This window comes from Trachinotus anak, unplaced genomic scaffold (assembly GCF_046630095.1).
Source record: "Trachinotus anak isolate AG129_WGS33_773 ecotype Australia unplaced genomic scaffold, CSIRO_AGI_Tana_v1 ptg000019l, whole genome shotgun sequence".
NCBI classification, from domain to species: Eukaryota; Metazoa; Chordata; class Actinopteri; order Carangiformes; family Carangidae; genus Trachinotus; species Trachinotus anak.
In genome coordinates this window covers 23765914-23779110 of record NW_027273870.1, presented here as the reverse complement: position 1 = coordinate 23779110, position 13197 = coordinate 23765914, and the positions used below count along the sequence as shown (strand labels likewise).

Sequence of the window (13197 nt, the reverse complement as noted above, 5' to 3'; positions counted from 1 at the left end):
GCACCCAGACTGGCTCTTGGGTCTCATCCAGGAACAGTTCCTGTGGGGGGTTTCTTTTAAATACGGCTCTGTGGTTTGCATATTGTTATGGTGATATTTTTTTCCTGTATGTGCGCTGCATCAATTAGACAGAAATCCTCCACACATTTTGCCATCCCCTGTGGATGTTTGTGCATCTCTGCCACGTTAATAGCAAAGAAAGTGACACAGATATATTAATGAAGGCAAAAAAGTGTCCAGATTATTTGATTATACCAGTTTTAGTGCTCATCATAACTCTCTTTAAAAACTGTTGGCTTGAAGGAGGAGAGTAATGGGGAAGCAGATCTAAGTGTTCCTCTGTGTGAAGGCTATAACAGGAGTGAGTATATTATAAAAGCATGTACAAAATAAATATATTTACACTGAAAGCATGATGAAAGACAAGCTCCCATATGCCGAAACTAGAAGCATCACATATTCATAAGCCCATTAATTATTACTAAACAATCATGGATGTGTGAATATCCTGTCCAAGAGGTCTCCTCTGATAGACTGCAGGCTTGAATTAATTTCATCAGATTATCATGCAGAGTTCGAAATGTCTCCGTTTTTGTTTTTGCTTGTGAGTGGATTTATGTTTTTATATTCAAGTGGGTATCAAGTTAGAAAATGAGGGAAACAGAGACAGAGAGAGGGAGAGAGAGAGAGAGAGAGAGAGAGAGAGAGAGAGAGAGAGTGAGATAGAGAGAGTTGAATGAGGAGTAAGACATAACGTAAGAGGGGGAGGGAGGACGAAGCAAAGGATTGTGGTGAATTAGGCACAGACAGAGAGAGAGAGAGAGAGAGAGAAAGAGTGAGAGAGAGAGATAGAGAGAGAAGAGAGAGCAACGGGAAATGAGAATGATGTTTTCTTGTCTGCACTGACATGATCATATTAATTAATGGATGAGCTTAGAGAATGTTAGAGCAACTACCTTCACTCAGCCCACACAAAATACACACACACACACACACACACGCATTCACAAACATGTGGATGGGTCTTGCGGGAGTTGAACCAATAACCTGCTGGTAATTAGTCTGTCTCCTCAGCCGCCAGCGTCTGTTAGCCTTTATGACCCATTGATACTCAGCTAACGAGAATGTCAGTCACACGCATGCACGTACACATACGCACCCACACACACAGTCGTACAGAAATCCCTGCGTTTCCCACATGTTTTCACAGAGCCATAAACAGAGATCCCCCTCCCTCCCTCAGAGTTTGACATGTGTAACCTCTTGTCTTTCCATAATTCAGAAGGATGTGGACTCATGTTTTATCTCTCTCGTACCCTGCAATTGTATTAATATATCATAAGTGCCTTTTATAAATATATTATACAAGTGCCTATTAATATATAAAGGCTGCTACCTGACAGCATTCTCTCACAGTGGCTCTAATGAGGCTGTGCTGGTCGGAGAGTGGGATAGGCTTGAAATATGTGTGGCATGTTTTAATCTGAGCTTCAGGAATGCATGCTCACACAACACACACAAAATGGAACACGTTTTTAATGTGTACACCCAAAACCCCATGGATGCACACACACACAGACACACAGACACACACACACACACACACACACACACACACACACACACACACACACACACACACACACACACACACACACACACACACACACACACACATAAACACACTGTACATGCAAACTTTGCACTTGAAGACTAATAGACTTTTATAAGACTTTCACTGCTGTTACTACCCTCTGATAATGACACACTGAAGGATCAAGAGCCACATCTCCATACCTTACAGTTTTAATGGTATTGACATGTTTTTGGTTTAGAGAGCGTCTGGCTCCTTATAGAGTGTGGTATACCTTCTTTATGTTTGCTGCTTTTCCTAAATTATGGTCTGTGCAGCCAATCATTTTTTTTCTATTTTTTCTATACTCGACCCCAAAGAATCCTCCCTGCCAATCATATCTGCAATTTGAATCATCCAGATTGCTAGTTAAGGATCAACTGTTTTCCCACTTGATTGCTACACAAAAAGTCAAAGTCATTGTTTGTGTCTAATCACAAGGAAGAAAACAATTCACACTTTGTTTATTTGGATTAATAGCTGTACTATATACTTATGTCATTACCATATAAATACTGTGAAACTCTAAAATGAGCCAATTTTCAGAAAAAATGATTATGTATAGGAGAGCAAGCTCCACAATGTTCTTCACAACTTATTTTTTTATTTTTTGCAAAATATTTTCTGCTTATTTGCTCAGTTATATTAGAATATTTGATACCACTTATTAAATACAGTAGGGAACCCAATTAATGTGTGTGCCTTAAATATAAAGCTAGCCAGCCAGTAGCTGGTTATCTTAGCTTAGCATAAAGAATGGAAACGGGGGGAAACAGCTAGCCTGGCTCTGTCCAAAGGCAACAAAATCCAGAATCAGGTGTTAAAAGGCTGCATGACCTGTCAATCTTATTAATCACCATGTTATATCTCATTAGTTTCATCTATATAACAACTGAAGACTAAAAAAATGACTAATTGTGTTGTGTGTGTTTTTTATTATATACCAGAGTGACACAACACAGGCAGAAATTACAATAGGTGACATGTTCAAAACAGTTTGCATGATTCTTTGAACTCACATGACTTCGAGGCGTGCAGAGCGAGAATCGTTGCCAGCCTGTGATGTCACAGTGCAGGTGTAATCCCCAATGTCACCTGACCACGTCTGGCCAATAGTGAGAGAGCCCTGGCGAACAGAAACACGGCCGCCGCTCGTCGTAAGGACTGGCACACCACCACGATCCCACTTGAAGCTGCAACAGAGAGGTATACGTGCACTCCATACTGTATGTATTTGTAAAGCATCAGGTGTTCATCAGATGATGCGTACATGTAAGAATCATAATAAACTGACAAACAGGTACCTGATATTGACTCTGGGGTCATGCGTAGCGTTACAGTCCAGAATAGCAGTGGTTCCTTTGATAACACGCTGATCTGTTGGAGGCACAGAAATAACTGTGCGACCTGCAAAACACCAAAGAGAAAGAGCGAGGAACAGACGGCGTGAAGAGGAGGAGGAGGAGCAGCGACAGAGGTGGGGTAACTCTAAAGGTTGAAATAAAATTTGTTTCATATTCTCCTCTTGGATTAAGATGACATAAAGATTTATGAAAAATGTGTGCATTTAAAGATATGCTTCTCCAGAAAAATTCAACAGTATTTACCAATATGTGTGTGTGTGCGTGTTTGTGTGTGTGTGTGTGTGTGTGTGTGTGTGTGTGTGTGTGTGTGTTTGTGTGTGTACAAAAAAAACAGCCACTCAATAAGTTTACCAGCTAATCAATCATCCTCTTACCTGACCAATGGTTATTTCACCATCGCACCAGCCCACTGCATCAATAACCAATCACACAGCTGTTCACTAGCCTGAGCTAATGTGATTGGACAGCTACGGTTAAATTAGTGTTCCATGTCTGTTTTAGTCTGTGTAGCAAATGTATATTGAGCAGTTTAAAGTATTTTTGTCTGTGAGTGTAGTGTGTGCACGTATGTGTCTTACTCCACACAGTGAGCGCGGCAGTGGCGTTGATGGCTCCCTCTGAGTTGGAGGCGATGCAGGTATATTCTCCTGAATCCTGGAAGCTGACTGGTTGAATCTGCAAACCACCCGACTGCAGCAGTGTGAACCTGGGAACCTGGACAGAGCCGCTGGCTAAGACCTGCAATCCTACAGAGAGAGAGGAAATAATAAAATAGCCCTGAGGGGAAGTAAAAGAATTAAGTAATCGAGTGCATTTTTAATTACCAACACATTATGGGAGTGTGTCTGGGTCTATGTCAGTGTGTATGTTCCATGTGTAACACAGAGTGTGCGTGCTCTGGTACCTTTCCTCCAGGTGATGGCGGGTTTTGGAGCGCCGCTTGTCTGGCAGGTAAACAAGGCTGTGTTGCCATCAGTTACTGTTTGGTCAGATGGGGGGAATGTAAATGTGGGGGCCACACCTGAAACATAGAACAACAGCGTGAGAGGAAAGAAGACAGGGAGGCAGCTGCTGAGAGGAGAATGGTGAGTGGAGAAAGAGTGAAGCTTAATGTTGAAGAATGGAAAAGAAAAAGGATGAGTGTTGATCTAAAAACAAACACTCTCTCCGTGATCAACAGAGGTTTTATTCTATATAGTGCTCCGTGTGTGTGCATAAATGTGGAAGGTGGTGGTGGTAAATCTCCAGGGGGACATTTAATTATAATCAACCACTAAACAGAACCTTACTCCACAGAGACAAATATAACCATACATACAGACCAACACCAGCTGCAAATCATCAAGTCAAGGCAGGACTTTTAACTGACACTGACTTTCACTTGAATTCAAAAAGCTAAGTGGTATTTTGTTTCAGGTGGAGCTGTGACTGGTTGTTTCTTTTAATACCTAGGATATAATTCTACTTTTCAGCTGCAGCATAACTCAAACTAACTTTGCAAGACAAATGGAATGAAAGCTAATGACTGCTGACACTTTGACATGGTCTGCAATGCATATCAGCATGTACCTGTATGGTAGGTAAATAAAGTGGGGTGGCAAGAACAACAGAGCTGAAACGAGTGGTCGATTAATCAATCAGTCGAGCAACAGAGAGATAGTCAGCAGATACTCTGGTAATTCACACTTGACAAACTGTTTCAGCTGTTAAAGCAAAAGGCCAACACTTCACTGCTTCCACCTTTACTATAAGGAAGAATAAACTTCAAGTATTTCCTGCTGTTCTTTGTTTTGATAGGAAACTGGATATTTTCTGAAGTGTTGATTGGGGCAAACATTCAATGATCTCACCTTGGCCTTTAGGAAACTATGATTTATTACTATTTTAGAGACTACATTATCAACTGATGAACTGAAAATATAATCTGGAGACTAACTGATAATAAGTTTGAGCTGCAGCCCTAAAAAAAAACCAAATAATTACAGCATATATAAACTAATATAAAGAAAATGTCACAGACAAATAAAGGAGACAAAAAAGGAGTTCAGATAAGTGAGAAGCAAAGTAAAGGGGGACACTAACAGTGGCATCAAGAAAGAGAGAAATCAGCTAAAATAAGCAGGAGTTTCAGAGCACAAGCAATGATAAAGTAGGTGTGTGTATACAAGACTGCATCAGTGTCAGACAAACTCACTGGAGACAAGGAGCTGTGTGTGCGTCTGGGTCTCTCCGGCAGCGTTGCGAGCAAAGCACTGGAATATTCCTCCGTCTCCCGGCTGCACCCTGCGCACGGTCAGCCCGGTTGCTGCGGTGACCTTATAGCGAGGGTTGGCCAGTTTGGAAAGAGGCACCGTGTCCTTATACCACTCTATTCTGGGCTGGGGCACGCCTACACATGTGCATGTACATGAAAAACAAACACACAGAAGGAGAACATTTTCAATTTCGTTAATAACAAGCCACTCTCCTCTGACCTCACTGCTGAGCAAATTGCACCGACTCCCACTAAAACAGCCACACACACTCTTTTTGCCAATCTTTCTTCACTGTTATCCACTCTCTCCCTATAAATATGCATGCAGGCATAATGACTGCTAATAATATATTGATTGGAGGGTGTGGGTGGTAGTGTAAGGGTGGCAGAAGGGGCCAAAAACATTCTGAATAAAATATGTGTTAAAGAGCAGAACGCCAAATACCTACAGTATCAGCACCCACCTGTCTGACAGACATGCCAGATATGACAGGCAGGGGGCTCATGCAATTACTCTGTCTCAACACTGTGTGTGTGTGTGTGTGTGTGTGTGTGTGTGTGTGTGTGAGTGTGAGTGTGTGAGTGTGTGTGTGTGTGTGTGTGTGTGTGTGTGAGTGGGTGTTTGAGAGAGGAAGAGATGAATTCTACACTTTTTCTCAATTTATTGGTGTCAAGCTTTCACAGACATGCGTGAAGTATTTTTCACCCCCTCCATGTCTTGCTCACTCTGTCACTCTACACTCTATCTATCTTTCCTCCTTCCCTTGTTCCTCCCCCCTGCCTCCATCCCTCTCTCCATACCCTCAGGCCCCCGCTATTTAATTACACTGCCACTGTATCAGATTACTGAGGAGGGACATAAACTTGCTCAGTGTGTGTGAGGGAGCGAGTAGTTTTTAGTCCACCCGTGCTCAAATAAGGGTTTTCATGTAATCCATTTAAAAACAAGAGTCACGAACAAGTGCAATTTTCAGGCTTGGTCTCAGCATGTTAATCTGCTCACACTGCCAAAAGTACGGGGTCACTGTAACTAACTCAGACACATACTGAATGACGTCACACCTCAGCATAATGCGATTTGGACAGAGTCACCTTGACACACCATGCAGCAGATAGTTGTGCAAAAAGCAGCACCAACACCTACGACAACACCTGCTGCACAGATGCGGCATTAAGATATGAAACTGTCATATGAGGATTCACCACAATTACTTCTATGACCCATCGGGATGCAAACATCAGTACAGGTTGATGGACTGATGAATGGCACTAATTCTCCAGTCAGGTACGATTAAACCACTGCAGAAGAAGAGTGTGCAGCAAGATAATGCAAATAAAATAATAAAAGACACTTGCTTCATGTATGTCATGATTTATTTCCTAAGTCTGTTTCATTTGCACTTTGGTGCACTTTGCTTTTATTGATACACCAACAACTCCACCTCAGCAAAGCATTAAAACCTTTTTTTTTTTTTTTTCAAATGTCCTGCATTTCCATCAATGTTCTTTATGCACTGATTGAAAATGATCAAAGTGGATGGAAACACACTCTCTGACAGCAGGATTATGCCCCACGTTCAAGTGTGGGGTAACGTTTAATACACTGAGAACTTAAATCTTGCGCATATGCTCACACACACACACACACACACACACACACACACACACACACACACACAGTATACCTGTAGCGAGGCAGGGGATGTCTACATTCCTGTCAAGCTCAGCGAAGATCTTCCTCTTGGGCTGAGCAGTCAGAGATGGTGGTTCTGCAGCGTTACAACATAGAATATAAAGCATTCTGTATCAATATATGTATAAAATAACATCTCAAATGAATAACAAACACTCCCTGCTGTGTGTGTGTTTGGACTATAAGAAAACATGTTAACTCATTAAATATATATAAAAAATAAATTAAAGAAGTGGGAGTTTGCCCTCTCCATGTATTTAGTCTCTAGTAGAGGGGAGACTTGGAGAGGAAAACTTGGCACTGCAGAATATAAATGGGTTTGGCCCTGAGTATCTTGAGTGTCACTGTGAGGCAGGTTTTCTGTCTACTCGCCCTGTGAAATGACTTCCACAAAGTCACAGAAAAACACATTCTCCGAGTTTCCCAAGGGAAACAATCACCTTTTTAAACTACTCCATTTTGCTGCCAATAACTGTTCCCTCTAAACATCTTCACCAGTGTCTCTCCAAATTCTCACAGAGGCTCAGAGGAAAAATTTTTTTTAAAAATCCCTAAATTTGAATGTGAAAATATGCCTTTTGGTGTATTACTGTAATGCTACATGTTATTAAAAAAAATTACCCACTCCTACGTGTGCTTCCTTTCTTTCAAAAACATTTGTTAATATTTAGCGGGAGATATTGACACAGCATGAGCAGGGAGGGGGAGGGGGAGGCAGGCTGGCTAATTCATTCTCAGCCTGGCATCGATGGAAAAGTGGTTCCACAGAGTTGTGGCACCTGTTCACTGAAAAATGACTTTGAGGAAAATGAAATGTCCAGTGTATGCATTAATAATGAATGTGCACACTGGTGTTCATAAAGATATAATTCTTATTGAATGAAGCGAAGATGTTTTCCTATAAGTTTTAGGTCTTTCATTTTTTCTAAGGCTCCATGTACAATAGTAACATACAATAATAATGTTCTGCCATTTTAACAATTTTTCACTTTAAGGAAAAAGAAAGATTGAAATCACTTTCCTCCAGAGTTGTTTCTCTCTGTTTCTCCTTCATTCCGTCCAACGCTGGTGGGTAAACTGACGTGGTAATAAAAAAAAGACAAACTACAAGTTTTATGGAGGTGTGTGCATGTGAGAGAGGGAACCGCTACACTGTAGACTCCCATGTTGCTGCTACATTTATTCTACTTGTCTACGTCGACTTTAAAGTTCTTTACTACTTCGTGGTAACTTTTAAACCCACACGTGTGCACATCTCCTATCTTTATTGTGCACGGTGGAATTTCTTTGACAAGAGAACGAGGGGAGCGTGCAGCGCAGGGAGGAACAGGAAAACAAGAGATGAATAACAGCCTTGTGGCGTGACACCGATAGCACAGACACGTTAATCCCCTTCAGTCAGGTGAGTGCAAGGACCTAGACGCACAAATACAACAAAACGCATTTTGGAGTGTTTGGGTGGCTGGATTTAGAGATTTGAGCTTTCGTGGATCCCCTGCTGTCTGCCTGCAAAACAAAGATGGAGGAGAACAACAACAGAAATATTGTTGTTTGCAACAGTGGTCGTCTGTACAGCGTACAGCACGAGCATGCAGTGTCATACATATTCTGATTCGTGGATCGGGGCAGAAAAGAAATGAGATTGAATAATGAATACCTTTGAGGCTGTCTCCTTCTCTCACACAGACACATACACTATTCTGTTTAGGAATCCCTTTCATTGCATCAAGGTCTGTTGAGCTCATGGCAGAAAGGGGATCAGTACCAATGTATTCATCAGTCTCTTCTCCTCTGATACATATGAATGCATGCCGACTCTGCCCCTGCCAGGCAGGCCTTAACAGTCCTCTTGGCCTAATGAAGGATGATAACGGAGAGAGAAGGGAGGACTGAGAGAAGAGGGTACAAAAATTGGTGATAGCGAGTAAAGGGGGGGGGGCACAGACAGAGAGTGAGTGGGGTATAAATATTCAGGCAGGTCTTCACTAACTAGTGAGTATTCTGTAGGCGAGGGTAGTTTGCTCTCTGTGTTAGGTGCCCCCTCGCTTTGATTATCACAGCAGATCAAAAAGACGCTGACGAGCTGGGTGAGAAAAGTTTCACTTCATCAATCACACGCTCCCTGCCTGCGTGTATGTTGTTTTCTATTTACGCACACATATCGAGGACAGGAGAGGATTGTGACGAGAGTGTTCTCGTTTGAGTGCTTTCAGTGTTCTCTTATTGATTGGTGACTCCAGGGAGCAAAACTAATTTAGCTGCCGGGGGAACGGGCATGTGTGTCTGTGGTGCCGTTTTGTGATTTCTGTGTGAGCAGTTGAGGACACACATGTATGCATTTGTGATCACGCATGGATGAATTTTTGCGTACACGAATTCAGCAGCTGTATGTGTCTACATTGGACGGTTTATTGGTGGGTGTGCGCAGCAGATTCAGCTGGAGTAGCCCTGTGGTTGACAGTCACTGCCTGGGGTTGTTTCACAGTCATGCTTGCAGGAAAAAAGTCTGAATAAATGGAGGAATAAACAGAATGAAACAGCGCCTGGAGCAAAGAAATGCACAAAAAGAGGAGAGCAAGGTTAAAGGAGGAATTAATGGCACATGTTGAGGCCATTAGTCTTGATGGTCAGGCCTACTAGGATAATCATAGATAATCATGTTAGGCAGAGTGTGTGTGTTTGCGCGTGCACTTGTGTGTGTGTGTGTGTGTGTGTGAATGAGCGACTGCCTTTTTTCTTACCCATTACTGTGAGGTGCCCCTTTGCCTCCACAGGTTTGGCAGTGCTGTTGCTAAGCAACGCTTCACAAACATATAACCCGGTGTCAGAAGAGGTGGGAGCAGGAATAATGAGCCGACGCCCACTGGCCAGCCGACGCCCATCACGTTTCCATGACACCACGAGGCTGTCCACCGGTCTGAGAGAAGAAGAAGAAGAAGATGAAGACGAAGAGGAGAGAAGAGAAGAGAGAATTAGGGAAAGAGCAAAAGAGTGACAGAAGGCAATTACAACATATTAAATCCATCAGTTTATGTGTCAATGAGGCAGGAAATGGATGATGACAGTCTGTATATCAAAGCAGTCAGCTCTACTCAGCATGAGGGAGCCTCAGTCAGTTACTCTGGGTGTTGAGAAAGGGAATGGGCTTTCATGGAAAACGAGATTTTGTTTTGAATAAACAACATCAAAACACCATTCTTTAGTGTGTATGTGTGTGTGTGAGTATTTGAGTAAGACAGCATTAATACAGCATTATATCTATTCATGAAAGTGCAGCTCGATTTTTTTGGTGTGTTGTCATTCAACAGTTCGAGTCTGACAAGCACCCTGCATTAAAATTTACAAGAGCAAACTGGAAAACAGCTTATTATGTAATCAGCAGATGCATTTTGTTAAGGACAGCTTAAAAGTCACAGTTCAGTCATGGGATTTGTCTGCAAATAGTAAACTCAGAAACTCAATCAAGATGTAATGACGCAAACAGAAACTCTCATTAATAAGATGCTCTGGTTATAATTAAACCAACAAAAATGATTGAGGTGTGACCTACTGATAAGATTATGATAACGATTAAGTTTAGTGTAGAGAGGTTTGTAAAACCAAACAAACAAAAACCACAGAAACTAAACAGATGGAACAACATAAAACAGTGACATAAAAAAGGCTGCTGTAACATAACAAGTGTTATCTCCAAAATGCATTAGCTGAGACGCCATCAATGTTAAATTGCTTTGATTTATCATTATTGCATTCTTTCGGTTTCTAAGACGTTGTTTGATTATTATGATCATAGCAATGGCTTTGATGATTACATTAGATTGTACCAACAAAGCACTGTCATACTCAGAGATGTGCGGGAGGTGAAGACAAGCTGCTAATACAGCCACATTAAGGTGAAAGAGATGATGTTTGCATATATGAGAAATAAAAAACTCTCTGTTGGTGCTGTTTTGGATGTAAATCGGGTCAATTTAGTAAAAGAAATATGAGAACAAATATGTGTAAGAAGTCATATTAAAGTTCTTCAAAGTAGGTAACTTAGACGCATTTGCAACCAAGTCCACCTCATATGCAGTCCAGCTGTAAACAATATAATGTCAGACAAAAAAAAACATCTGTTTTGCCTTTTATTAGGATACAGTTGAGAGTGGGCTGCCTCCTCTCTCAGATATACACCTCGAGGTTAAGACAAAGTTGGATGGAAAACTAATTAAATTTACTGCTAGGCTGATATGTCAAAGTTTAAATATGCTTACTGAGTGGATCCTGTCCACAACAAAAGAATCAAATAATTAACCCAAAGACTGAAAAGCAGATTTTACATTTCTTAATATTAGGCTTCCTGGCACTGCTTGTTTTCAAACCTGGACTGCAGTTGTGCGTATGACTGATTAACGGTCAATGGATCTGGAGAGCAGATGCTTTCATATTTGAGCACTGCATATGATTTCACTGATCGCACTCAAACTCCAAAACTTCACTGGTAGAGTTTGTCTTTCTCAGTTGTTCCCTGGCTACAGAATTATCTCTCTGGAGTAAGCGTCTTTCAGTAGCTGCGTGTCTGATATCAGAAATAGTCCCTGTGGAAAGGATTGTTCCTGGCAGAAGAAATGCAGGAGACTGTGTGCTGATTTGTCTGCAGTTATAATACCAGAGTAGCAGGATACAGAGACCAAATTACTTGGCAATAAATGACAAAAAAAATCTATCTGGTCTGACCGCACTTCTCATTATTTGCATGATGGAAATGCATCCTGCTGTTGCTCTGATCTTTCCTTATTTTTTTTTAAACCCAGGTATGTTTCAGTTCTCTTTTATGAGTAACGCGGTTTAGTCATTTGTTTGTTCATACCTCGAGTGCTACCCAGTGGTCAAGTGCTGGTTTAGTGCTACTGAGAAACATTTTAAAGGGACTTCAGCTCTCACTGAACAAAGCAGCCTGACTAAGCCAGACAACACAACACATCATGGTGAGCATGAAGAGGGGCAGGATATCACTTGTTAAGTCCAGACAACGCAGAGCTGTTATCACCCTGGCTGATGCTTTTATCTTCTCAAAGCAACCTCAGTGTCATTTTTTTTTTTTTTTTGCATCAATCAATGTTACTTTCAATGTGACTCATACCTCTGCCAGAATGTTACAAAAGAGAAATGTATTGATAACCTTCTCCTTGTGTTCACACTAGGAAGCAGCTGTAGCTACTCAATATGCTTCCAGGTACTGCTGAAGTAGCTCTGCTGTGCTAATGCCTATGACTAATACACAGGAATAAGGTTGAACATTGCTGATCCTTTAAAGTCTATCCACGCTGCATTCAAGACAAATACTGCATTGTTTTACATTGAGTACACAAAAGCCAGAGCTCAGTTACTTTTTTTAGCCTTATGGGCCACAGAGGGAGGTTGGACACTGTGGATCTGAGGGATGAGTGGAAACTGATTACAGTTGAGTTTCTGGCAATTCTTGAACTGAAGCAGAATTTGCTGTTCTGAAAAACATCTGTTGAGTCAGACTCAACTGCACCCCCCTGTGTCAGTGTGTGTGTGTGTGTGTGTGTGTGTGTGTGTGTGTGTGTGTGTGTGTGTGTGTGTGTGTGTGTGTGTGTGTGTGTGTAAACAGGACTTGGCAGCATGGGGCAGTGTAAATTTGTGGGTGTATTTAGCTTCTCTGCTGATGTCAGATGGGACTTTCATCCAACTTCTGTTTAAGTTAACTTGGTACTGTTGTGTGTGTGTGTGTGTGTGTGTGTGTGTGTGTGTGTGTGCGCGCGTCAGTGTGTGTCTAAACTAATACTGGGGGAAGAGACTTGCTGAGCTATGAGTTTATGTGGTGTCCTCTAATTGCCCTGGAAGAAAACAATGCTGTCTAGCGAGAAAGGAATTGTTCGTGTATGTGTATGTGTGTGTGTGTGTGTGTGTGTGTGTGTGTGTCTGTGTGTGTGTGCATGTACATTAAAGAAATTTACCTGGCATTAACGATGCACTCCAGTGTTGCCTCGCTCCCAGCCACCACTGTTGTGTCTTTAGGTCCAATCACAATCGCGGGAGCCACGAGCTCTGACTCAGGATCTGTGACAGAGGGAGAAAATATGAGCGGCAGTTCAGCTCATAAATCACACTTACGCATGCACTGCAGCGCAATCTCAACTGTGGACCACAACAGTTGCTCACACACACTGCTATACTCATTTACACATGCACCATCTTACTCTCTTCTAATCACTGTGATAATTTTAACACACAGTTATCACAG

At 41.8% G+C, this 13197-nt stretch overlaps 1 protein-coding gene across 5 annotated transcripts in view; it reads right to left on the bottom strand.

Moving 5' to 3' along the window:
- The window catches only part of sdk1b (sidekick cell adhesion molecule 1b), a 231808-nt gene that overhangs the window by 70876 nt on the left and 147735 nt on the right, over nt 1-13197 (bottom strand). For all 5 annotated transcript variants that reach the window (XM_071505374.1, XM_071505372.1, XM_071505373.1 and 2 more), the window contains 8 exons: nt 12911-13013; nt 9686-9861; nt 6937-7020; nt 5192-5386; nt 3902-4018; nt 3576-3743; nt 2938-3040; nt 2653-2826 (listed from right to left, as the gene is read on the bottom strand). In XM_071505374.1, the coding sequence (XP_071361475.1) occupies nt 2653-2826; nt 2938-3040; nt 3576-3743; nt 3902-4018; nt 5192-5386; nt 6937-7020; nt 9686-9861; nt 12911-13013 (1120 nt within the window). The remainder of the gene's footprint in view (nt 1-2652; nt 2827-2937; nt 3041-3575; nt 3744-3901; nt 4019-5191; nt 5387-6936; nt 7021-9685; nt 9862-12910; nt 13014-13197) is intronic.